The 25,224-nt window shown below is 46.4% G+C and overlaps 2 protein-coding genes across 6 annotated transcripts in view; one reads left to right on the top strand and one right to left on the bottom strand.

Annotated features, from left to right (window-relative positions):
• Nucleotides 1-11,325, top strand: part of LRRC39 (leucine rich repeat containing 39) — a 12,823-nt gene extending 1,498 nt beyond the window's left edge. For all 3 annotated transcript variants that reach the window (XM_081195058.1, XM_081195059.1, XM_081195057.1), the window contains exons 4-9: nt 1,505-1,661; nt 4,502-4,638; nt 7,713-7,858; nt 9,928-10,080; nt 10,301-10,440; nt 11,192-11,325. In XM_081195058.1, coding sequence (XP_081051184.1) covers nt 1,505-1,661; nt 4,502-4,638; nt 7,713-7,858; nt 9,928-10,080; nt 10,301-10,440; nt 11,192-11,241 — 783 coding nt within the window. In that variant the 3' untranslated portion in view covers nt 11,242-11,325. The remainder of the gene's footprint in view (nt 1-1,504; nt 1,662-4,501; nt 4,639-7,712; nt 7,859-9,927; nt 10,081-10,300; nt 10,441-11,191) is intronic.
• On the bottom strand, nt 10,946-25,213 carry TRMT13 (tRNA methyltransferase 13 homolog; the record flags this gene model as incomplete). 3 transcript variants are annotated; one of them, XM_081195044.1, is made up of 11 exons in its annotated part: nt 10,946-11,669; nt 12,346-12,757; nt 13,439-13,513; nt 20,090-20,156; nt 20,450-20,617; nt 21,243-21,349; nt 22,355-22,427; nt 23,148-23,210; nt 23,652-23,718; nt 23,810-23,856; nt 25,067-25,213. In XM_081195044.1, the coding sequence occupies 11 exons, from the start codon at nt 25,211-25,213 to the stop codon at nt 11,474-11,476; spliced, it is 1,422 nt and encodes a 473-aa protein (XP_081051170.1). In that variant the 3' UTR covers nt 10,946-11,473. The 3 variants fall into 3 exon arrangements, with proteins under 3 accessions (XP_081051170.1, XP_081051171.1, XP_081051172.1); XM_081195045.1 differs by having other exon boundaries at nt 22,355-22,424; XM_081195046.1 differs by lacking the exon at nt 23,148-23,210.
• Between the last annotated feature and the right edge of the window lie 11 nt (nt 25,214-25,224).

Below are 25,224 nucleotides of genomic sequence, written 5' to 3'. Positions count from 1 at the left end.
GATTAGTATGCGTACTTGGAGACGTGTGCCTTTGTAATATCAGATTTTAATATACAGAAGCACATTGGAAATACACAGGCTTCCAAAAGCACAGCCACTAACCCTGCATAAAATTCCCACATAAACAGCGCTGAGCTCCCCGCAGCTCCCTAACCCAGCTTCCAGTTTCATTCTCTCTCCATCAGATGCTCTCGAGCTGCAGATTGCTTCTAATGGTCTCTCTGTCCTATTCTGCTGTGAATGCTGACTTCAGCCAAGCAGAGGAGTACCCTAGACAGCTCCATGCTAGGCTCAGGCTGAAGACTTCATGAGATGTTGCTTCAGCGACAGTCGCCCTCAGCCTGGAACAGGAGCCGTCGCTCTGTTTCAATAGCTAGTCTCAACTTCGGTGTAAGGAATACCTTCCTCTCAGCCTGCTTCAGCAGTCATTGAGTCCAATGGGATGGGTGAGACGGGGTGCAGTTGGGCTTCTAAGCTGGAGTCTCTTGAGCCAGAGGAAAGTGACAATCAGAATCACAACACCTTCCCCAAAACCTGATGGGTGAGACAGCCCAAGAGCAAGAGGGAGAGAGATTAAGCCATCAAATAACAATTCTTCCCTTTCGTTAAGCCACTGGTTGCCCATTAGTTGCTGGACTCATAACAATATGCTATGTGGTTTTATATTCTGATTTTGTTCTGTGAGCTGCCCTGAGACCTATAGGTAAAGGTAAAGGGACCCCTGACCATTAGGTCCAGTCATGACCGACTCTGGGGTTGCGGCGCTCATCTCGCTTTATTGGCTGAGGGAGCCAGCGTGCAACTTCCGGGTCATGACTAAGCCGCTTCTGGCGAACCAGAGCAGCACACGGAAACGCCGTTTACCTTCCCGCTGGAGCGGTACCTATTTATCTACTTGCACTTTGACGTGCTTTTGAACTGTTAGGTTGGCAGAAGCAGGAACCGAGCAACAGGAGCTCAGCCCATTGCGGGGATTTGAACTGCCAACCTTCCGATCAGCAAGTCCTAGGCGCTGTGGTTTAACCCACAGCGCCACCTGCGTCCATCCTGAGACCTATAGGGCGGCATATAAATTCAATAAATAAAATAAATAAATATAGCAAACCATGTACAATGACTACAAATGTAGTTATTATACAGAGAGCGGTGGGTAATGAGGGTTTGGGTTGAAGTTGAGCTGTCTGGCATTTTATAGACTTTAATGTACAGTATTGAAATCCGGTCTATGTTAGCATACTGAATGATTACCATTTTTATTCCTCCTGCCACCCCAAATCTTGGAAATTGTAAACAGTGTTTTTACCTATAATCTTTGTACCGGATTATTGAAGCTGTCCAAACTACATAGGCATAAACAAAAATCTCTTAGTAGCCATTCATTTGCTATATATGTTCTGCATTGGTTCCTGGTCTTTTTTTGGCACCAAACTGATTGGATTATTGTCATTGTCCATCTGGCATGATAAGTGACATCTCCCTCTTGTTTCGTCTCTTGCAAATTTAGATTCTCCCTTCTTGCTTACTGAAACTGAACCACCTCCAGGAATGGCAACTTCACAGAACTGGTCTGGTTAAAATCCCTCAATTCATCGGTCGCTTTCAGAGTCTCATTGTTCTAGATCTGTCTCGAAATTCCATTGCAGAAATTCCTAGGGAAATCGGTGAGTTGAACCATGAAACCTTGTAGTTGCTTCTGAGTCAGGAATGCAGGAATTTGCACAGCAACATTTATCCCGTCGAAAAGAATGCAGTGGTACCTTGGGTTAAGAACTTAATTCGTTCTGGAGGTCCGTTCTTAACCTGAGGTACCACTTTAGCCAATGGGGCCTCCTGCCGCCTCCCGGCAATTTCTGTTCTCATCCTGAAGCAAAGTTCTTAACCCAAGGTACTATTTCTGGGTTAGCGGAGTCTGTAACCTGAAGCGTCTGTAACCCGAGGTACTACTGTTTGCTTAAAATGCACCGTCTGTTGATTTTTGCTGAAACGTAAATAATTCTGAGGTTGCTTGAAATATAAAGTGGTATACAAGTCAGATAAAGTAATAATAAATTGGGATTCCTGTTGGAATAGCTTCCTACAGAGAGGGCCTTCCTGTATGGTCTCTGTGGAAGTGGACCCAGCTTAACACTTCCACAGTCTTGAAGATAAAACTGAGAGAGCCTTCAAAATCTATCAGAGATGGCCCCTCCAAAGCATCCACCTTCTTGATGTCTTCATCTGGATTCTTTCCAGAGGATGCTATTGTTGTATGTGTGGAGGAAAACCTTAAAACAGGGGTGCCCAAACTTTTTTCAAAGAGGGCCAGATTTGATGAAGTGAACATGTGTGAGGGCCGACCAAAGTTGTTCAGATTTTTTTACAATTTTACCCCCAAAGTTATTGAGGTTTTTTTAGGATTGAGGTTCCTGAGGTTTTTTAAGATTTTACCCCAGGACAAATACTGCCATGGGGGCTGGATTAAATTGACTGGTGGGCTGAATTAGGCCCCCGAAACAGACTTTGGACACGCCTGCCTTAAAACATGTAGCAGAATTTCCCAAAAAAACCCAGACCAGAGGCAATAGTACTTCACCCAGCAGAGCTTTACTTATGCTGAAGGCAAATGAGCATAATGGTCACAAATCCAGTACATTCAGGATTGGCACGGTCCACAAGAAATCCAGTTGCAGCACTTATAAAAGCTTATACAGTGGTACCCCGCAAGACGAACGCCTCGCGAGACGAAAAACTCGCAAAACGAAAGGTTTTTTCGTTTTCGAGTTGCCTCGCAAGACGAATTTCCCTATGGGCTTGCTTCGCAAGACGAAGCTTGCCCTGGGACAGCGGGTCTTCTCTTTTGAAGCAAGGGGCTGCAGGGAGATCGCTATCTCCCCGCAGCCCCTTGCTTCAAAAGAGGTCCAGGGGCAGCGGGAAGCTAAGCGCTTCTTCCCTGCTGCCCCCCGACGTCTTTTGCAGCAAGGGGCTGCAGGGAGATCGCTATCTCCCCGCAGCCCCTTGCTTCAAAAGAGGTCCAGGGGCAGCGGGAAGCTAAGCGCTTCTTCCCTGCTGCCCCCCCCCCCGACGTCTTTTGCAGCAAGGGGCTGCAGGGAGATCGCTATCTCCCCGCAGCCCCTTGCTTCAAAAGAGGTCCGGGGGCAGCGGGAAGCTAAGCGCTTCTTCCCTGCTGCCCCCCGACGTCTTTTGCAGCAAGGGGCTGCAGGGAGATCACTATCTCCCCGCAGCCCCTTGCTTCAAAAGAGGTCCAGGGGCAGCGGGAAGCTAAGCGCTTCTTCCCTGCTGCCCCCCGACGTCTTTTGCAGCAAGGGGCTGCAGGGAGATCGCTATCTCCCTGCAGCCCCTTGCTGCAAAAGACGTCCGGGGGAAGCGGGGAAGAAGCCGCTTCCCCCGGACGTCTTTTGCAGGGTTGCCGCCATGCCGAAGCCTGCGCGCACTGACATCAGCGCCGCGAAGCCTGGGAGCGCTGATGTCAGCGCGCGCAGGCTTCGGCATGGCGGCAACCCTCCGCCAGCAGCGGCAGCGCTGCCGCTGCTGGCGGAGAGGTCCGCGAAGCCTGGGAGCGCTGATGTCAGCGCGCGCAGGCTTCGGCATGGCGGCAACCCTCCGCCAGCAGCGGCAGCGCTGCCGCTGCTGGCGGAGAGGTCCGCGAAGCCTTGGCCGGACAGCTTTTGAAGGCAGGCGGGGGGGGGAGAAAGACTTTCGCCCCCGCCAGCCTTCAGAAGAGGAAGGCTGGCGGGGGGCAAAAGTCTTTGTCCCCCCTGCCTGCCTTCCCAGGGGCTTTTAAATCGCCCCGGACAGCGGAGAAGTCCTCCGCTGTCCGGGGCGATTTTAAAATGCCGCCCGCCAGCATTTTAAGATCGCCCCGGACAGCGGAGAAGTCCTCCGCTGTCCCGGGGTTTTTTAAAATGCTGGGGGTGGGAAGAAAAGCCCTTGCCCCCCCCCCAGCCTTCAGAAGAGGTCCGGGGACAGACTGTCCCCGGACCTGGTCTGAAGGCGGTTTCCCTAGGAACGCATTAATTGATTTTCAATGCATTCCTATGGGAAACCGTGCATCGCAAGACAAAAAACTCGCAAGACGAAGAGAATTGCGGAACGAATTAATTTCGTCTTGCGAGGCACCACTGTAAACGTAACTCATAATAAACCTTAGCACTAAGCATACTATGTACAGAACACCACACCAGAAGGAAGAGAGATAGAGAAATAAAGTAAAACCCAGGCTCCTTCTGGCCTATATTTATAGTCAGCTTGACCTTAATTGGAAGAGATAAGAGAATCAGTTCAAACCAGCTTCCCAGAAGGTATAACCCAAACAACATTAAGCTTCTTTCATACAGAGAAGCTTCCAGAACCCTCTTGAATGAATTAGAATAGGAAAGATATCTACACATCAGATCAATACTTTCTGCACTAAGAAATGCAAACTGAGAGCTATTTGTTGGAAAATAAGCTTTTAACAAGTGCACATTATCACCCATTTTTGTTTCATTCGTAACTTTTGCAGGCCAGTTGTCAAATCTCCAAGAGCTGATCCTCAGTTACAATAAAATTAAATCTGTTCCTAAAGAGCTAAGCAACTGTGTCAGCTTAGAAAGATTGGAGCTGGCAGTGAACAGAGACATCTGTGACCTTCCCCATCAGGTTTGGAAAGACCATATTCTCTCTGTTTCTTTGATCCCAAGAGGGACAAGGGACTTGCTTACGATTACCATTTTATACCAGTGTAACCAATGTGGAATCTATTCCTTCACCATGTGCCAACTTAGCCCTTTCCTTCCCTTGCAACCAGGTGGCACCAACATGGAGACACCACTTGTGAGAATGGATTTAATGTAACTGTCACAGTTCACACAATTGAGGAAGCCTTTTAATGGTCAAAATTGCAGTAGTTGCATGTACAGCGCCATGTGGGTACGCCAGTTCTCATAAAGACACTACTGCACAATAGTTAGCTCAACGACAGATCCCAAAGATCTGGTGCGAGGGCTGCCATTTTGAGCTATCCCCTAGTATCACATTCCATTGTACAATTACGGCTGTTGACCGATTAAAGGAATATCGGTTGATTAACTGATTTACCATTGGTTAACTGCATGCATCACCACGTAGAACAATAGTTCTGAAGGAGAAACAAAATTTTGAAAGATGGTGCATGCATGTTCCACAGTAGAAAGAGATTTCCCTTTTGTATTTGTGAGAAGGTGGGAAGCCTGTTATAAGATGGCATAGGACACAACAGCACGAGCCTATGCACGTTTACTCGGGAGTAAGCCCCACTGTGTTGAATGGAGATTCTTCCTTAGTAAGCATGCTTAGGACAGTATCCTAAATGTTGCAGCCAAAGCGGTTCAAGGGGGCAGCGCTAATGATTTGTTTATTATCTTTAATGGTTCTAGGGGTTGCTCGTGCGTAAGCCTGTGCCAACACCTGGCTGGGTTGCCTGAGTGAACCTTTCCTGTCTGGACAGCCACTCACTCGTGGCTGTCTCAATCGCTGGCAGAATCCGTCAGTGGGCGTTTCTTAAACTTCTTCCAGCAAAGAAGCTCTTTGACGCCTAGTCTCCTCCTACTTTCCCTGCACGGAAGCCTTCTGCGCAAGGAGGGCATAGGCAGCGGAGGACCCTTCCTCTCCCCGCTGGTCCCCGGCAAGGAGTCATGTGACCGCCTCGCCGATTCCCCCATCTGCCCCCCTTCTCCACTGGTGCTATACTGATTCCCTTCCCCAGAAGATGGGCTGCCTCTCCCAATCCCGGGACGCTCTCTGGGATCCCTCTGGAGCTTACTCTCTCCCTCCGTCACTGATGGCAGTTCCCTGACATCCTCCTCTTGATTTTATTGCAAGGAGATTCATTATTTCCGGAGAGGTTACTCATGCTTCTACTTCCTCGTTCCGTTTTGTAATGTTTGACATGGCTCTGCCTAGCTCGCTCTGCAGCCGTTTGTGTGTTACATTTCCTTGCAGAAATTCTCAGGCTTGGTTTTCCCTTGTCACTCTACCAAAATATCTTGGGACTCTGTGTTGGCCCTTTCATACTGTTTGCACAACGCCTGCAGGCTTAGGTGCTTATTATACAAAGTCAAACGGAGAAAGAGAACAAACGAGCCATTGCTATAGAAACAGGGCCGATTTATTTATCGAACAAGCATATCCCACTGGTCACTCAGACACCTGCTCTGCAGGCCCTTTGTTGTGGCTCATCTTTCTTACAGTATTGTATACTGGACTAGATTCAAGAGTAAGCTGCCTGCCTGACTATATCTGACACATAGCCCTGGTGCCACTGATTTAGATATGATTCTTCTCAAGTAGGTGGTGGAGCTTAGCTGGCAATGGCACAAGTAAGGTCAGAGCTTTGTCTATGTCCTTGTTGAACGCAGAGGACTGGTGGGAGGAAGCAGTTGGGGAACCACAAAGGGAAGAAGTCTCAGAGCCCTGGGAGTGGTGGTGGGAGGATGTTTTAGTGGGCTGAAGGAGAAGACTGGGAAGAGGTGTTGGAAGCTGAGGAGGTAACAGGGCTTAGTGAACTGGGAGAGTCTGTGTCAGAGAGAAGTCCAGAATCAAGAAGCTGGGGAGGGACTCCAAGAGGCAGAGATGAGTTAGGCTGGTGAAGAGCCATAGTAGTAGTAATAATAATAATAATAATAATAATAATAATAATAATAATAATAATTTATATCCCGCTCATCTGGCTGGGTTTTCCCAGCCACTCTGGGAGGCTCCCAACGGAATACTAAAAACACGATAAAACATCAAGCATTAAAAAACTTCCCTAAACAGGGCTGCCTTCAGATGTCTTCCAAAAGTCAGATAGTTGTTTATTTCCTTGACATCTGATGGGAGGGTGTTCAACAGGGTGGGCGCCACTACCGAGAAGGCCCTCTGCCTGGTTCCCAGTGTGGTGTAGTGGTTAAGAGCAGTAGACTTGTAATCTGGTGAACTGGGTGCAGCTGCTGGGTGACCTTGGGCCAATCACACTTCTTTGAAGTCTCTCAGCCCTACTCACCTCACAGAGTGTTTGTTGTGGGGGAGGAAGGGAAAGGAGAATGTTAGCCACTTTGAGACTCCAAACTCTTCTTCTTCTTCTTCTTCCCTGTAACCACACTTCTCGCAGTTCGGGAACTGCCAGAAGGTCCTTGGAGTGTCTCTCCCTCCTGCTCCCCTCCCCTTTCCCAGAACCAAGAGCGGCATGAAAAGGGCAGAGGAGAGATTGACTTTACAGAGCAGTCTCCAATTGCTTGGGGAAAGCAAGGGAAGGCAGGAACATTCAGTCTTGGCAACTGAACCATGGGGCAAGCAAGACCTACCGGGGTATGAGCTGCTGTGCTCATGAGGCCTCTCTGCCACATCTGTGCAGACTGTGTTCTTGCTAATAAAGCATTAACTCCAGCTTGCATGGTGTGGTTTACTGCTGGTTCACTCCCGATACCTGCTGAGCTAAGTCCTGCACACGTGGTACAATGCTTAGGACCCTAGACTTCTGCTTTCCTTTCAAAGATCAATGGGGAGGATGGATTAAAGATGACAGAAGCAACATGATTTATGTCCAGGTATCTCCTGTGATCTCTCCCACCTCATGTGGTGGGGGATAGGGAGAGGCACTACTGGTTTATTGCACAGGAGAGCCCAAAATTGGATCCAACGCTTCCTCAATGTTTATAGCCCACGGCATGCTTCATAAAGTTGTTATCACTGAGATACTTATGCGTTTTTACCAGCTCAGCAACATGAAGAAGCTTTATCACCTAGATCTGAGTATGAATCAGTTCACCACCTTCCCATCAGTCATCCTGGATATGCCAAACCTGGAATGGTTAGACTTGGGGAGCAACAAAATTACAGAAATCCCTGGGGATCTGGACAGGTAAATTAGAAACCTTGGGGAAATTCCTGCCGCTTTCCAGTATTTATTGGTAACAATCAAAGTTTACTGAAATGAAATGTCTTGTTACCTAGATAGTAAAAACTGAAATATATTGCAGTATAGGCAAGCTGTATTATTGTACCATTTATCCTAAAGCAAACAAGTCCTTGCTGGTCGTGGGACACAACAGGCTTTGTTTCCTCTGCAGCCAGCAGAGAAACCAAGTTGCTCATTCTTTCTCCACCAGCCTATTCAGTTACATGCATGAAATTCTGAATGCTTATGACTACCAGGTGAGTCCTTAAATATAAGGGTGTGCAAACCAAGCTAGCAGTTAGGGCTCATACATTGATGAGGATCATAGAAGCCCCCTTTGTGAGTTGTGCAGAGAGGGGTGAACAGGTGAATGACAAAACAATTTTGGCATGACTGTCTGACTTTGGGGGGCCATATTCTCCCCTGGAAATGCTATAGTTAGTTACTATTGCAAGGGTTTACCCTCCCCCAATTCAAACTAATGGTTTGATATTGTCAGCCCTGACAAGCACCACCTCTTCAAGATCTCAGGCAGATACCGTATTTTTCGCTCCGTAAGACGCACCTGACCATAAGATGCACCTAGTTTTTAGAGGAGGAAAACAAGGGGGGGGGGAATTCTGAACGAAACAGTGGATGTATGATTTTTGTGGTGCATGCTGTGGTCACAGACATGTGATTTGGTGGTGAGTTTGGGGTAGCCCAATGCAAAAATCCTGAGAATCCATGTGGATCCGTGCTTTGTAACCACGTTTTTGTGCCGTTGCGGCCCCAGGCAACGGTGGGTGCGTAATTTTTTTTGGTGCAGGCTGTAGCCATGGACACGCTGTGTGATCTGATGCTGAATTTGGGGTGACCCAGGGGACGCAGGCGGCGCTGTGGGTTAAACCACAGAGGCTAGGACTTGCCGATCAGAAGGTCGGCGGTTCGAATCCCCGTGACGGGGTGAGCTCCTGTTGCTCGGTTGCTGCTCCTGCCAACCTAGCAGTTCGAAAGTACGTCAAAGTGCAAGTAGATAAATAGGTACCGTTCCAGCGGGAAGGTAAACGGCGTTTCCGTGCGCTGCTCTGGTTCGCCAGAAGCGGCTTGGTCATGCTGGCCACATGACCCGGAAGCTATACGCCGGCTCCCTCGGCCAATAAAGCGAGATGAGCACCGCAACCCCAGAGTCGGCCACAACTGGACCTAATGGTCAGGGGTCCCTTTACCTTTACCTAATGCAAAAATCCTAGGGATCCATGTGGATCCGTGCTTTGTAACCACGTTTTTGCACCATTGCAGCCCCACAAAACAGCGTGTGCGCGATTTTTTGGGTGCAGGTTGTAGCCATGGACATGCTATGTGATCTGATGATAAATTTGGTGTGACCCAATGTAAAAATCCTGAGGATCCATGGGCTTTTACCTCCCCCGCCTCAGGCAGCCTCCTTTATCTCTAGCTCCCTTATCTCCCTCCCCAATCCCTTACTGATCAGCTGCTTCCTTTCAACACTCCCTTTCCTCTTGTTTGCCTTAGTGTCTTTTCCTGAGCTGGAACAGTTTTTTGCTCCTCCTTTTCTTCTAATTTCTCTCCTCATTGCTTTAGTCTTCCTGTCTCCTCTCCTTGCAAGTTTGCTGTCTTTACCTCCCCACTCCCAGGCAGCCTCCTTTATTGCTAGCGTCCCTTATCTCACTCCAGATCGCTTGCCGATCAGCGGCTTTGTTTCTCAAAAAAAAGAAAGAAAAAAAAAGCATGATCTGCTTTTTGCCCCTGGACAATTTGGCTCCAGGGACCACACATTCACTCCATAAGACGCACAGACATTTCCCCTTACTTTTTATGAAGAAAAAAGTGTCTTATGGAGTGAAAAATACAGTGTTTATCCTCAGCTAGCTGCCAGAGATTCCGTAATCGAATACCACAGAGAAATTGCTCATAGCACTCCATGCTCAGCCTTCATTACTACCACAATGAAAAATTACAGGGGGTAGAGAAATGTGTATATATAGCCAAGTGGTTTTCTTCATAATTAAGGTATCTGCTTGACTTCACAGAGCTGAAAACCTACATACTTTGTGGCTCCAAAGGAATGAAATAACTCATTTACCCGAATCCATTCGTAACCTGAAAAATCTGAGCACGCTTGTCCTTACCAGCAACAAGCTCCAAGATATTCCTGCTTGCCTAAAGGACATGACGGAGCTGAGGTGAGAGGAAAGCAATCGCTGTGCCTGCAATGTTCATATTCATAGGCAGACACACAAAAGCACACTGCTGCCTTAATATTGTGGAGGAAGTGGTCTAATAAGGTTTCAAAGAGCACATACTACTCCAGTAAACTTCGCTGCAAACCATTTCACCTAAGGATTCGATTTTAAGGCCTGAAACAGCTCTTGCTTTTTGAATTTCTCTCTAATGCATTACTAGATTCGTCAACTTCAGAGACAATCCACTGAAGCTGGAGGTAACGCTACCCCCTTGTGAGAATCCTGAAGAAGAAGAAGAACAGGAACTTTATGGCATTCAGTTCATGCACGCATACATTCAGGAGTCGCTCAGCAGAAAAGGTATCTTTATACCATTAAAATAAAAGTTATATTTGAATTCAGTGACCAAATGCTAAGGGCATATTTTCATGTGATGCAACCTTGTAATTTTTTTGCTTTCTAATCTTTATTCTTCCTCAGGGTGGAAATATATTCCTTCTTAAGATCGTTGGCGCTACTTTTAACAAATAACAAAGGCATTTCTCTCTGGGCTGTCAAGGCAGGCTGGGAAACACTAATATATTACTAGATTTGTCAGCATGTTTGCATGTGCTATCTAATTTTTCCTGCCTCACCCCCCTGTAGCATACGATTTTCTAAGGGGAAACAGCTATGAAAGCTCTGGTGAAAAATCACCCCTTCTTGAGGCAAATTGCAGCTTCAGAAATAAGGGTTTTCACTGCACAGGAGAAAGGGTTCAATGCTCACTCTCAGTGCAATGCAATCCCAGTTCTGATGTGGGAGCCTCTAGCTGCTATTTTAAAAGAAAAAAAAAACATAAACATATGAAAAAGTAAACTATGTGTTACATATAAGGTATAATTTAATTTACAGTCCATTAGCAGGAAAATAAAATACTCAACAGGCTTCAGCTAAGTACTTTAATTCTATGCAAGCACATAATGCAAAGAGTATAAAAACATGTTTTTAAAAAAACCTTTCAAAAAGATATGGTGAACAGATAGGATTATAAATAAGTTGCCAGCATTATTATTTTTAATGTAAGTTTCTTGGCATGTAGATTTCTTCCATTAAATATTTTCTCTTTCAGAAAACATGGAAGGTGGTATGGTAGCTGGTGCTGCTGTCAATGAAAAGTAAAAAAAAATATTTGCCAGTCTGAGTTTTCACTGCTACTGGAAGTTCACAAGAATATGTCTTCCAAACAAAGGCGTTCTCTCAGTGAAGAAGACTAAGTTGATGTTTTCTTTCTTCTGGTTCCAGAGGAGGCTATAAAAACCTCTAGCTATTTGGTAAGCTCTATACTGGATGTTAGAAGAGGAGACATGTTCTGCAGACTGTGTGTCCAGTTTTTTCTAAAGTCCTCTCACTTTTAAGCAGTTGAGGGGGTTAATGAAGACTGACATGGCACAGCTGTCAAGAGTACATTTTCTAAGGACACGCTGAGATCTGTATAGTGCTGTAACACAGCTTCATATCCTCTCTGCTGTAAATATTCGATCCGACCATGATCAATCAACAGTTTGCAAAGCTGACCTATCTGCTTTCGGTCCTCAGTGGTTAACACCCTAAAACCAGAAGGAAAAAATGTTTTTAAATACAGCAATTGTAACATCTAAAGGAATCGGGACATCAGATTTAGAGCACTGCAATGCAAATGGGTGACTTCAGAATTCCTTAAAAGTCATGCAGTACCTTAAAGACCAACAAATTTATGTTTGTGGACTTGGATCTACTTTAAAATCTTGTAAGGTAAAGGTAAAGGGACCCCTGACCATTAGGTCCAGTCGTGGCCGACTCTGGGGTTGTGCCGCTCATCTCGCTTTATTGGCCGAGGGAGCCGGCATACAGCTTCCGGGTCATGTGGCCAGCATGACTAAGCCACTTCTGGCAAACCAGAGCAGCGCACGGAAACGCCGCTTACCTTCCCACCGGAGCGGTACCTATTTATCTACTTGCACTTTGACATGCTTTTGAACTGCTAGGTTGGCAGGAGCAGGGACTGAGCAACGGGAGCTCACCCCGTCGTGGGGATTCGAACCGCCGACCTTCTGATTGACAAGTCCTAGGCTCTGTGGTTTAACCCACAGCGCCACCCGTGTCCCTTTTAGGTTGCAACAAATTACAAAATACATTTGGGAAGGGAAAATAATACTCCTAATTAAATATCTGAATGACTATCAAATGCAGAACATTAAAACCTATTTATTTCAATAATCTGTTGTGCTGAGAAGGATCACGTACCCTTGCAGGCTATCCACATTGTATTCATCTTGGTCATCTTCTTCTGTCTCATTGCTCTGTTCTTCATTCTTTGTATGAGTTGCATAGCTTTTCCTCTCAGTTTCTCTCATGCCACACGTGGCCCAGCTTGTCATCCGTTTAAAATAATTGAATTCCATCGCCCCAAGTCCAACTTTTGTGAAGAAGTCTTGGCCTACGTAATGCTTCCAGTCACATCTATGATGGCAACACAGGGCAATAACAACCCCAGCCACAGGGCTCAAGCTGTCTGCTATAGGCTTGCCATGCAATTCACCAGAATTATTAGAAGTTATGCTGGCTTCATTGCTCTTAAAGCGTTTAGGTGCAGGGCTCTCCTTTTCGCCTTCGCACAGTTTTGTGTATGTTTCAACTAAGCATCTCAAAGCAAGATCTGTGAACACAAAAGTATTGTTTGAACTGTGGCTGCTTCAAAGAGCAATAGAAATAATGTATAACTTGTAACATTTATGTCATCTTGGTCATGCTCTTCTGATGTCTGAACCATCTTTTCACCTGATTCCATCTACAACAGTTGGTTTGTTAACAGATGTGCCAAATTTATGGTGCAACATTTTCAAGAGATATTCTTACTTAGCAGCCCAACCCAACAGGACTCCAACTCCCAAGTTAAGTGTAAGAAGGCTTGCAGCTTAATAAGTACAACCATTATTTATGAAAGGGTTTGGTAAATTCTATTAACTTGCCTTAATCTCCTTTATTTTGTTACCTTATCAGTGTTTCCCAAACTTGAGTCCCCAGCTGTTTTTGGACTACAACTCTCAACATCCCTAGCGAGCAAGATAGGGATAATGGGAATTGTAGTTTGAAAACAGCTGGAGACCCAAATTTGGGAAACAAGGCCTTACATTGTATTTCCGTGAATATTTTTAAGCAGATGCAACGTGTTCAGCTATATACAAAGGAGAGATGGTGACATACTGATTCTCAGAATGAAGTCAAAGCCTGCGCCAAGTCATGTGACCCTTTGGGGCTTGTGTGATTTTAATCAGCGATAACTTCTCACTGTATAGTTCAAACACCTCTCTCTTCACCAACTAGGACAGTCTTGTACCTGTTGCCGCACCACAAACATGTTTTCCAATTCCTATCACAGGCAGCTTCTCTTTCACAAGAACGGGGACCTTATCTGAAAGAGAGAACCCCAGCCAGCATGTTTCCGACTGTTGCAGACACACACATGCCTCAAGCAATCAGAATAAAATCAAAACCGAAAATCGTACGCTTTTACATGCAAATTACATGTTGGTCCAACCACAGAGCAGCCAGAGACACTGTGATGAAAGGTTTTTAAAAGAAAGATTACAAAAGAAAGAGCACAGTAGGACATAAGAGTATCAAATCTAACAACATAAGTAAATCAAATCAAAAGCCCATCTCACAAGCTCTTTTGAAGCCAGCTCTGGGAAACCCATAAGCAATAAGGATGTGATGGCAATAGCCCTATTCCAACCCCTTTAGTAAGCTGGTCAAGGATGCCAAACAATTCAAACACACATTCCTAGTCAAATGTATCAAGTTTTATACAGTGGTACCCTCAGTTTTCGGACGTCTCCGTCGCTGAACGTTTCGGTTTTCGAACGCCAAAAACCCGGAAGTAAATGCTTCCGTTTTTGTCAGGGAACTGCCATCGGAGCATCAGGTGGTGGAGGGGCTCAGGGAGGAAGAAAGAGACTCAACAGCTGAAGCAGGCACCAGCAGGGGGAGGAGTGGTTCTCTGAGGGAATGTGAGCAGGAGGGAGGGCTCAGGGACGCTTCCAGCGAGAACAGTGGCGAGGTATCTGAGTCTCCCATAGGGAGACCTATACCTCGCCGGAAACTGTCACGCCGTGAGTCCAGGAGACGCGTTTCCGTTAAGGAGCTCCTTTGTTGGAAACGCTTCCGCAGACAGCCACTGTCGGACTCTACTAGTGACTAGAGCAGACATGTCTGAGGAGCTCCGTCACACACTGAGGTTTGTGGGATCGCACAAACTCTGAGGGAGCACGTTTTTACGCACAAGCAGCTAATCAATCCCTAACAGCAGTCCGACAGTCTTTGTACGCTGCCTGTGCAAGAGAAAGCATCATGAGCGAACCAACCGGAACCGGAGGAGCTGGAGTTGGGGCTGGTCCAAGCTTGGAAGATAGATACCGAGCGTTGGAGGTCCAACTGGCGCTGCAGACGGCGAGGCTGGAGGAGAGAAGGGCTCAGGATGCAGACAAGAAGGGGAGAGCCACTCAGTTCCCCAGAAAGGTACCAGGATTGGTGCAGAAGTTTGGGGGGGACCCCAAGGATTACCATGCCTTTAGGACAGAGATGCAATATGCACTTAATGTGCAGTTTGATGAATTCCCTGATGAGGAATCACGAGTTGCTTTCGTGATTGGGCATCTTGAAAGGGGGGCGAGAGACTGGGTTCGACCCCTGATGGCAACGCACAATGACGTACTAAAGGACACGATGAAGTTCTTTCGTGCAATGGATATCATGTTTTCCAGCGATATTGAGGAAGGGGTGGTGCGCAGACAGCTAATGGCTTGCAAGCAGGGAAGCCGATCTGTCCGTGAGTACTGGACTGAGTTTACCATGCTGGTTCACAGACTGGGTTGGGATTTATCGGCGGCACCCATTCAGATGCTATTTGAAGAAGGTCTTTCGTCGGCTGTGAAAGACGAGCTGTCACGGAGCCCCAGGGCGGGGTCTATGGATCAGCTGACCAAATCTGCGCTGACCATAGGAGCGCGTCAGGAGGCAAGAGCCTTGGAGAGGCGGGAAGGGAGAGGGGAACGTTGGAAGGAGTTCCGCATTCCAGACATTCCTGAGCCAGCTTTCCCGCCGGCAGAGCCGATGGAAATCGGGACAGCGCGCGCGCGCGCATTTTCAAAACCCAGCGAGGGGGCTAAGAAGGAGGGAAAGGGCGCCCGGAAATGCTATCTCTGCCAACAGCCAGGCCACTTTGCCAGAGTCTGCCCCCAGAGGAAGGAATGGCAAGGGATGGTGGGAGCTGTTGAGGGGGGAGAGCAGGGGGGAACGGAGCAGGTAAAAGCCAACGCCTGGTTGCCACAATCGGGGCACTGCAGCCAGGCCAAAGAGCAGTGAAAGTGCCCGTGCCAGAAGCTCCTCGACCTGCTCTAGTGATTGAAGTGTCGCTAGAGCTGCAAAATGGACACCCCCTAAAAATAAAGGCGCTATTGGACTCAGGCAGCTCCTGCAATTTTATGAGCAAGGAGTTTGCTGCTGAACACCAGATACAGACTATCCCTTTAAGCAACCCCCTGCAGGTGACCACGATTGATGGCAGGGAGTTGTTGGGAGGAGGAGTCAGCTTGCAGACGGTCCCAATGATCATGAGGGTGGCAAGGCACACAGAACTGATAGCGTTTAATGTGGCCACCTTGGGAGGCGCTCCCATTATTTTGGGGATGAGCTGGCTAGCGCTACATGATCCGCTGGTGGGCTGGCATCAAAGAGTGGTTTCCTTTGGTTCAGCACATTGCTTAGAACACTGCAAAGGGGAAAAGGGTTCAGCAGGGACCCAAGCCACCCTAGCAGGGACTGAAGTAATGGAGAAGGTGAAGGTACCACCACAGTATGCAGATCTCAGCGACGTGTTCAGCGAGAAGGAAGCTGACCAACTACCCCCGCATAGGCCCTTTGATTGCCAGATCAATTTACTCCCTGGAGCACAGCTTCCTGTGGGCAAGTTGTATGCCATGTCAGACAGGGAAATGCAGGAGTTGCGAGAGTTTATTGACAAGAACCTGAAGAGAGGCTTCATCAGAGAGTCCAAAGCAGCGGGGGGTAGCCCAGTGTTTTTTGTGGACAAAAAAAACGCGGACAAGCCGAGACTTGTATGTGACTTTAGGAGGTTGAACGCAGTGACGGAACCAGTGGCGTTCCCTATGCCCAGGATTGATGATATTTTGACCAGGGTGCGGAAGGGAAAGATTTTTACAAAGCTGGATCTAAGGGGGGCGTACAACCTGATACGCATAAGGAAAGGAGATGAATGGAAAACCACCATGTTTACCCCTTTGGGGGCATTTGAATATCTCGTTATGCCATTTGGATTACAAGCAGGCTCCGCGTGCTTTCAATCTTTTATGAACCATGTACTGGGCCCTTTGCTCTACAAGAATTGCGTTGCTTTCCTAGATGATGTGTTGGTGTATTCGGAGAATGAGGAGCAACATGTGAGAGACGTCAGAGAAGTGTTGAGCAGACTGCAAGCCAACAGGCTGTGGGTGAAACTGGAGAAGTGTCAGTTTCATACCAAGGAGGTGGAATTCCTGGGGTACCGCCTGTCAGACAAGGGATTGGCCATGGATCCCGGCAAGGTGCAGGCGGTGCTGGACTGGAAAACACCCAAAACCAAGAAGGATGTGCAGAGGTTCCTAGGGTTTGGAAACTTTTATCGTAAGTTCATCCGCAACTTCGCCCATCTGACGGCGCCCATTACTGACTGTCTCAGCAGTAAAAAGAAGTTTGTATGGACGGCGGAGGCGGAGCGAGCGTTTGAGGAGCTGAAAAGGGCCTTCGCCTCTGAAGAACAACTTCTGCATGTGGATTTACAAAAAAAGCTAAGGGTCGAAACAGACGCGTCTGACAGAGCCATAGGGGCGGTGCTTCTTCTGCAGCCGGGAAAGGAGGAGTCAGAGTGGCGACCGTGTGCCTTCTTTTCGCGAAAGCTGAACAAATCCGAGAGGAACTACACGGTGTACGACCGAGAACTTCTTGCGATTCATGAGGCGTTCCGGAGATGGAGGCATCTGCTAATTGGTGCACAACATAAGGTGCAAGTGTGCACGGACCATAAAAATCTAGAGTATTGGAGAACTGCGCGAGTGCTCAACCAAAGGCAGTTGAGATGGGCCCAGGAGTTCTCCAAATTTAACTTTGAGATTTGTTACGTGCCAGGCCCAGAGAATGTTAGGGCGGACGCTCTCTCACGCAAACCTGAATATTTGGAGGGGGAGGGAGCACCTGAAGAAACCCATATCATCCCAGAGGATCGCTGGGTGTGTGGGGCGACTTTGGTGGGGCAAAGGGAATTGGTAGAGGGGACGGTGCTTGATGCATACGCCCAGGACAAACTCAGGGGTCTCAGGAGGGAGGAAGACAAACCCGGTGGTTTTGAGGAGAGAAATGGGGCATTGTATTACAAGGGAGCGTTATATATACCCGAAGGGGAATTGAGGGAGAAGGTACTCAAGCAGTTGCACGATAGCCCCACAGCAGGGCATTTTGGGCAACACAAGACCATGTGGCTGGTTACCAGGGAATTTTGGTGGCCCAAGGTCAGGGAAGATGTGCGGGAGTATGTGAGAGGGTGTGAACAATGCCAAAGAGCCAAGGGGGAGAGGCGGGCGCCGGCTGGTTTATTAGAACCACTGCCCACACCTGAAAGACCGTGGGAAGCAGTGGCAATAGATTTCATGACTGATCTGCCAAGGTCTAGAGGGAAAACAGCCATCATGGTGGTGGTAGACCTGTTAACTAAAATGGCCCACTTTATAGCCTGCTCACATGCGGTCACAGCAGAAGAAACAGCCAAATTGTTTGTAGAGAATGTGTTTCGGCTGCATGGCGCCCCCTTGAGGGTGGTTTCAGACCGGGGAAAACAATTTACTTCCAGGTTCTGGAGGAAGCTCATGAGCTTACTGCGTGTAGAGGTTAATTTCTCAACGGCCCGTCATCCAGAAACCAACGGGCAGGCGGAAAGAGCAAATGGGGTTCTCCAGCAATATTTGAGGTGTTACGTTAATGACAGAGAGAATGATTGGGTGGAGAAGCTGGCGTTGGCAGAATTTGCCTACAACAATGCAGAGAACGTGTCCACGGGGATGAGCCCCTTTTTGGCTAATCACGGGTGCCATCCCAGAGCCTTCCCAGGGGGGGAAGGGGAGAACTGGAGCGTTCCAGCTGCAGAACAGTTCGTTGAAGAAATGGAAGCGATTCATCGCCAGCTCCAACTCAACTTAAACAGGGCTAAGGAGGAATATAAGAGGCAGGCAGACAAAAACAGAAGGGAAGGTGAAAGCATTAGGGTGGGGGACCAGGTGTGGCTGTCAACCCAAGGGTTGCCATTCAAAGGAGGTTGTAAGAAGTTAAGACCCAAAAGGCTGGGTCCGTTTGAAGTTATGCAACAGGTCAACCCAGTGGCTTTCAGACTCCGGTTACCGAACCACATGAAGCTGCACCCAGTTTTTCACAGGTCGTTGCTGTCACCGTATAGAGGAGACAGTGAAGGGAGGGTCACTAGGGGACCAGCAATGGAGGAGAAGGAACACAGCTACCATGTAGCGGAGATCCTTGATTCCAGGTGGAAGGGAGATCAAGTAGAGTATTTGGTAATGTGGGAAGGGGAACCGGAGTCGGAAAACACCTGGGTTAGGGCAGAGGATGTCAATGACGAAGTTTTAATAGAGACTTTTCATCAGAGGTTCCCACGTAAACCTCAGCCTGTAGCGAGGTTCCGAAGGGAATACTTTGCCACCACCGACGAGGAAGAGGAGTTGGAGGGGTTCCCAGATTCTGAAGAGGAAGAGGATTCAGCGAGCCAGGACGACGATCGATGGAGGGAGTTGTTCGAGACGTCTGAAGATGAGGAAGATTCTTTTCGGGGTTTTAGCCCTTCACCTCCCAGGGGGGAGGTAATGGGAGGGGGTGAGGGGGGCCCTGGAGGGGAGGTGGATGTCAGGGAACTGCCATCGGAGCATCAGGTGGTGGAGGGGCTCAGGGAGGAAGAAAGAGACTCAACAGCTGAAGCAGGCACCAGCAGGGGGAGGAGTGGTTCTCTGAGGGAATGTGAGCAGGAGGGAGGGCTCAGGGACGCTTCCAGCGAGAACAGTGGCGAGGTATCTGAGTCTCCCATAGGGAGACCTATACCTCGCCGGAAACTGTCACGCCGTGAGTCCAGGAGACGCGTTTCCGTTAAGGAGCTCCTTTGTTGGAAACGCTTCCGCAGACAGCCACTGTCGGACTCTACTAGTGACTAGAGCAGACATGTCTGAGGAGCTCCGTCACACACTGAGGTTTGTGGGATCGCACAAACTCTGAGGGAGCACGTTTTTACGCACAAGCAGCTAATCAATCCCTAACAGTTTTCAAACGTGCCTTGGAAGTCTAATGGCTTCCGCTGTGTGTATCTGTTGTTTTTCACAATTTTCTCTATTTAATTGGCAGACCGCTCTTTGCACCTCAGTTTTCGAATGTTTCGGAAGTTGAACGGTCTTCCAAAACGGATTGCGTTTGAAAACTGAGGTACCACTGCACTTGGATACAGTGCCTTCAAGTTTTTAAAGTGCATTGCATTTGGCCACAAGCAAATATTCTAAAAATAATATACAGAGGACTAATCTGAAGTTAGTTCACTGATGGCAATCCAAATGTGTAATGCACATGAAACCAAAACACTCTAATTGATTTGTGTATCTGACCTGCTTTGTGATTATTAACACTTAAGGAATACAAATGGGGAGTGTCTAGTAATGGATTTGAAAAGCTGTATTTATATACCTAACAGTATATAAAATCTTGCCACTGAAATCCTGTTCTCTAGCTCTTGCACCACACTTGTTCTCAAATCTCAGTTTAGTAGGACTGATCCTGCTTTAACTGTTTCTAAAATCACCAGGGGTTTTTTCTGCACTGTCTTTCACAGAGTTCATAAAGAATGATTACTGTCAAACTGAAGCATATGTTAAATGAATGAGTAACTTACTTAAACACAAATGCTGGATATCAACTTGAAGCCTTTCAAAGCAATTTTTTCTATGCTTACCATCTACCTGTGAAAAAACAACAAGAAAGATTTATGAAGTAATTGCCTCCTAAAAGAGTTACTTGGCAAATTCCAGTTATATTTCACAAATGAAATAAAAAAATGTTCAGTAAAAATTCCAGTAATTTTTTTCTGCTGCAATGTTGTTATTGGCAATACTTTAAAACAGACAAGTTTAGATTTGGCCTTACTTTTTTATTGATAAACTTATTTTTTTGTAAAAAACAGAAACAAAAAACCCTTGAGTTGGCTTCCCCTGGGGTTGGGGGTGGGGTTATAAGGCTTGCAATACTGCCTTACCTTGAACCTAGTAGTTGCTCTTTCAACAAGAAGAAAATGCACATCTTTAGAATCTTGTAAGGCTATATCCACCCAGTGGGACAGCTTTCCTCGTCCTGCTCCAAATTCAACAAAACAGTTGCCAGGTTCAAGCAAATGCAGTCTTTCCATGTTACCTAATATAGAAGCCTACAGATGTCAAAAGATTATTTATCAGCTCAGCGAAATCAATTCTCTCTACTATCATCAACGTAACAATCAGAAGAATTTTCCATAGCACCTACTAAAATGCTACTTCTGATTCTGCCCATACTAATGGATTGCAGGATTAAATTATTGCATTGTTATTTTGAGCATATTCTGGTAATTCCATGCAGGGGGGTCATCTATGTGGCACCCACAATGACATGCACCCACAGAGGCCCTCTTCTTGCTGAAATTAGGCTTGAAAGCAGTGTAGCCAACAGAACAGGTTGTAGTATGTGTGTTCGTTGTACCTACAACAGTTCCTTTGCTTTGCAAATGCATAGCCACGCACCAACAAAAGTTGTTGAAATTGCAGCCAAACCTATTTTTGATTTCTGCTTACTTAATACTATGAGCATTTTCTTTGGGCATCTACTTTTTAAAGAATTTCACAGGTTTATTTAATGTCCAAACTCATTACAAACAAATGTAAATGAAAGCTCCATAAAGCACAGAGCAATTTCAGAAAATATATATATAGATATGCTAACACTTCCAAGACATTTATCAACCAGAAATTTAAAAGAAAGTTTTGCTAAAGTCAGTATTTACCGCTAAGAGTACTCACCTGTTGTTTCAAATGCTTAAAAGCCACATCTCCATTTTGGGGGTCATTCAAGGCCTCTTGTAGAGCTTGGTGAGAGAGGATTTGGTCCTTAAGTACATAATTTATACCTGAAGAGGAAAAGCATTATTATCCCTTGCCTGAGTTTCAACTAAGGCAGTCACAAAGAACCTCCTTCTAGGTAAACACCATATTTTTTGCTCTATAAGACTCACTTTTTCCCTCCTAAAAAGTAAGGGGAAATGTGTGTGCGTCTTATGGAGCGAATGCAGGCTGCGCAGCTATCCCAGAAGCCAGAACAGCAAGAGGGATCGCTGCTTTCACTGTGCAGCGATCCCTCTTGCTGTTCTGGCTTCTGGGATTCAGAATAATTTTTTTCTTGTTTTCCTCCTCCAAAAACTAGGTGCGTCTTGTGGTCTGGTGCGTCTTATGGAGCAAAAAATACGGTGCATCTTGTAGACGGAAGGGTAATGGATGACATGATGGGGCTCTGCAACTCCCAACCTCGACAGGTTGTGCCACTGCTGCTTATGGAGAGGGGGAAAGAGGCAACATGGGCCCAACTCATTTATGCAGCAAATCCTGCACCCCTGTCAATGCAGTTGCACCATAGCAATGCCCCCGCTTCCTTGTCCCTCCATCTCTTGCAAACAGCAGCAACACAACTGACCAGAGGTGTCAGGTGAGCACCATCGACCCACTACACTGTCCCCTCCTGTGACCAAGTTACTAACCATATGAGAGTACACAATTTTGAACAGCAAAAATATTTTAAACAGTCGGAGTTTAAAGGTTTTCTAGTTCCATCCTTACATACAGTGGTACCTCTGGTTGCGGACGGGATCCGTTCTGGAGCTCGGGTCGGATCCCGAGGTTTCCACAACCAGAAGGACCGCTTCTGTGAATGTGCACAGTAGAGTGCTTCTGCGCATGCATGCGCAGCGAAACACTTCCGGGTTTGCCGCTTTCACAACCCGAAGTTTACATTACCCAAGGGTAATGTAAGCCGAGGTGCTACTGTCTTCAAAAAACATTAGGCTTTGACCATTAGGATTATTTCTACTCAATTTCCTCAACACCCGACATAATCTATTATAAAAATAAAACAGACTCACAGTTACTTGCTCTTCTTAGCTTTCTAATTAAGTCCTCCAACTCTTCTTTAGACAGCGCAGAAATCGGTACCTGCTGAAGGGTACACAAATTGAATGCAGAAGCAATAATGGTGCAATTCTCCCAGCCTGTCTACACATTCTAATTGAAGTGAATGGAAAGCCTTGAGGAGGAGAGCTTGATGTTTCTCACTGTACCTAGTAAATGTGAACACACATCTAGAAACTTGGTTGTCTGGGCAACTGTCAGTTACATCCTACCTGGTGCTCTTTTTTTATATGCCGTATATATAGCTGTTTATGGTTTCAGTGGATCCTGCTTGGTGTGATTCATAAGCACCTGTAGTCCAGTCCTACATGCATCTACATGGAAGTACCGGTAAACTCCAATGATTTTAGTGGGATATATTTCTGAGCAAAAACGCATAGGATTAGGCTTTTTCATCAGAGCCAGCCACAGCAACAATGGATGAAGAAGATAATGGCACATATAAGAAGATGGATGCAGTCATCTGAACAAAGGCCCTTTGGGTGTGGTGCCTCAAATGATCAGCAGCATATGATTCTGTCCAAAACCAAAGAAACAGCTTTTTCTATACTGAGGTTTAAGATACGGGTCAGCTAAGAACAATGTTTAAACCCCTTGGATTGTCTTCTAAGCTAATAAATCTTGCTGCAGAACCATGACTGACACACAACGAAATGTGCACTTACAAGAGGCAGTATCCTTGCACCAGAGAACATATTGCAACTATCATTTGCAACAAACATCATATATTAAAATTTAATCATTCACCTGCTCTCCTGGCAACTCTGTCGTATCTTTCAGTCCTGCATTAATATCTTGAGCATAGTAGACCTTAATTAAATCGTGGAACAAATATCATGTTAGGATCTAATTATGGCAGGACAACATACAATTACTTTTTCAGTATGTTTATATGGTTTTACCTAGCCTTTCATTAAAAGGTTCACGGAAAGAGTTCCTTCTCCATCCCCTTTCCATTTTTCTTTTGATGCCATTCTTCTTATTCCCGTTTTAAACTTTAGTGGCCACCTCTTTAGAGGATCCTGCCTTAGACTTTTATATCCATAGTTTTAAGAGAACCCAGTACTCCATAAACCATGTCTGCATAACTGTAATAAAAACAGCACCCAAACAAATCCACATAGATTTTATCTCACTGGAGAACCATCAGAAGGAAGAATGGCAGTAACATCACTGCAGAAGGCAGTTTTGCTTAAGAGACACCATTAAAAACCCCGTTTAATTCATTCAAACCATTAGATGTACACTCACAGGCTTTGGCTTCTCTCTTGAATTACACTTTTTCAAGTGTTTTTGTAGCTGATCTTCATATACAGTACTAAAAGCAGAAACAGAAAGAAAACTAACAGCACTGTTCACTGTTCTCAAAACAAAAAGTTAGCGTGCAAACATCTATTAAGCATGCTTACTGTTTCGGATCCAAAGGGCATGGAATTCTTCTCCTGCCATTTTCTTCCTGGGTGGCAAAAAAAGTTTTAATTTTAAAACTGTGTGTTTACTTGAGCAGTCAATGGATTGTATTGTTATATGTTATACAGAGAGTGGCCCCAGTGAGATCAGTGGACTTGACCATGTCCTCTAAACTGCATTTAGCACCCTGGAACGGAATACAAAATCAAAATTGGCTTTCATAGAATGGGGTGTGCAGTTTGCACTCAAACCCTTAAAACATTACCTGGAAACAAGTTTTACTTAAAAGCATGTCAAAATAAAAAAACTCCTTCCAGTAGCACCTTAAAGACCAACTAAGTTAGTTCTTGGTATGAGCTTTCGTGTGCATGCACACTTCTTCTTGGTATGCATGCACACGAAAGCTCATACCAAGAACTAACTTAGTTGGTCTTTAAGGTGCTACTGGAAGGAGTTTTTTTATTTTGACTATGGCAGTCCAACACGGCTACCTATCTGTAATTAAAAGCATGTGTAAAAGAGAAAGCTTTTTTATTTTATGACCTGTTTCAGACTGCTGTCCTATATACACATTAACCTGGCTGCAAGTCCCATTGAAGTCAATAGGTCTTAATTTTGGGTAAAATGCCATCATAGAATTATAGAACTGTAGAATTGGAAGGAACCCTGAGGGTCATCTAGTCCAACCCCCTATAATGCGGGGAAGCTTTTGCCCAACTCCAACACACAACCCTGAGATTAAGAGTCTCCTGCTTTCCCAACTGAGTAAAGGATTGCATTGCACAGAATTTCAGTTTCCAGTTTTATAGGGTGTGTTTTTTTCCTCCTGGGAATGATACACGGCCTACAAGTCGTCCACTATAAATATTAATTTAAAGTAAAACTAAGGATATGTGTGTGTTGCATCAGATGAAGACTTCATCCAGCATGGAAATAAACGAAGCCACGAGGAATCTGCAACTACTGAACATGTGGTGGATCTGTCGCAAAGTAACACCGTGCCTCTGAGCACGTGCAAAGCGCATTTCCTCGTTTCTGGAGCGAGGGGTGTCCTTATTGACGGCGTGGTTTTTATTTTGGTCATTTGATGTTGGGGTTTTTTTGGGGGGGGGGTATCATTGTTTATGAGAACGAAAGCGAACTAGCTATTTGCCAATCTCTCTCTCCGCCTCCACGTCGCCTGGTGAGAAACGAGCTCCAGCTGAGGCCATTCCTCTCTCTCTTTCCTCCCCGCCCTCCGCCCCCAAAGCGACTACCTCGCGGCTTCCGTGCTCGCCGCAGAAGCGCTTGCCCCGGGCCGGCACCATTTTGCAGAAGCGCCTTTTCCGCGCCACGAAATAGGCGCAGCGGCCCGGCTGAGGGGAGAGCGGCGCGGCGGCGGCGGCAGCAGCCTCCGCCGCCATCTTGCCTCCTC

This window comes from Podarcis bocagei (genome assembly GCF_964188305.1).
Source record: "Podarcis bocagei genome assembly, chromosome: 5".
NCBI lineage: Eukaryota > Metazoa > Chordata > Lepidosauria > Squamata > Lacertidae > Podarcis > Podarcis bocagei.
The sequence above is the reverse complement of the archived record's forward strand: the minus strand, read 5'-3'. Positions and strand labels throughout refer to the sequence as shown.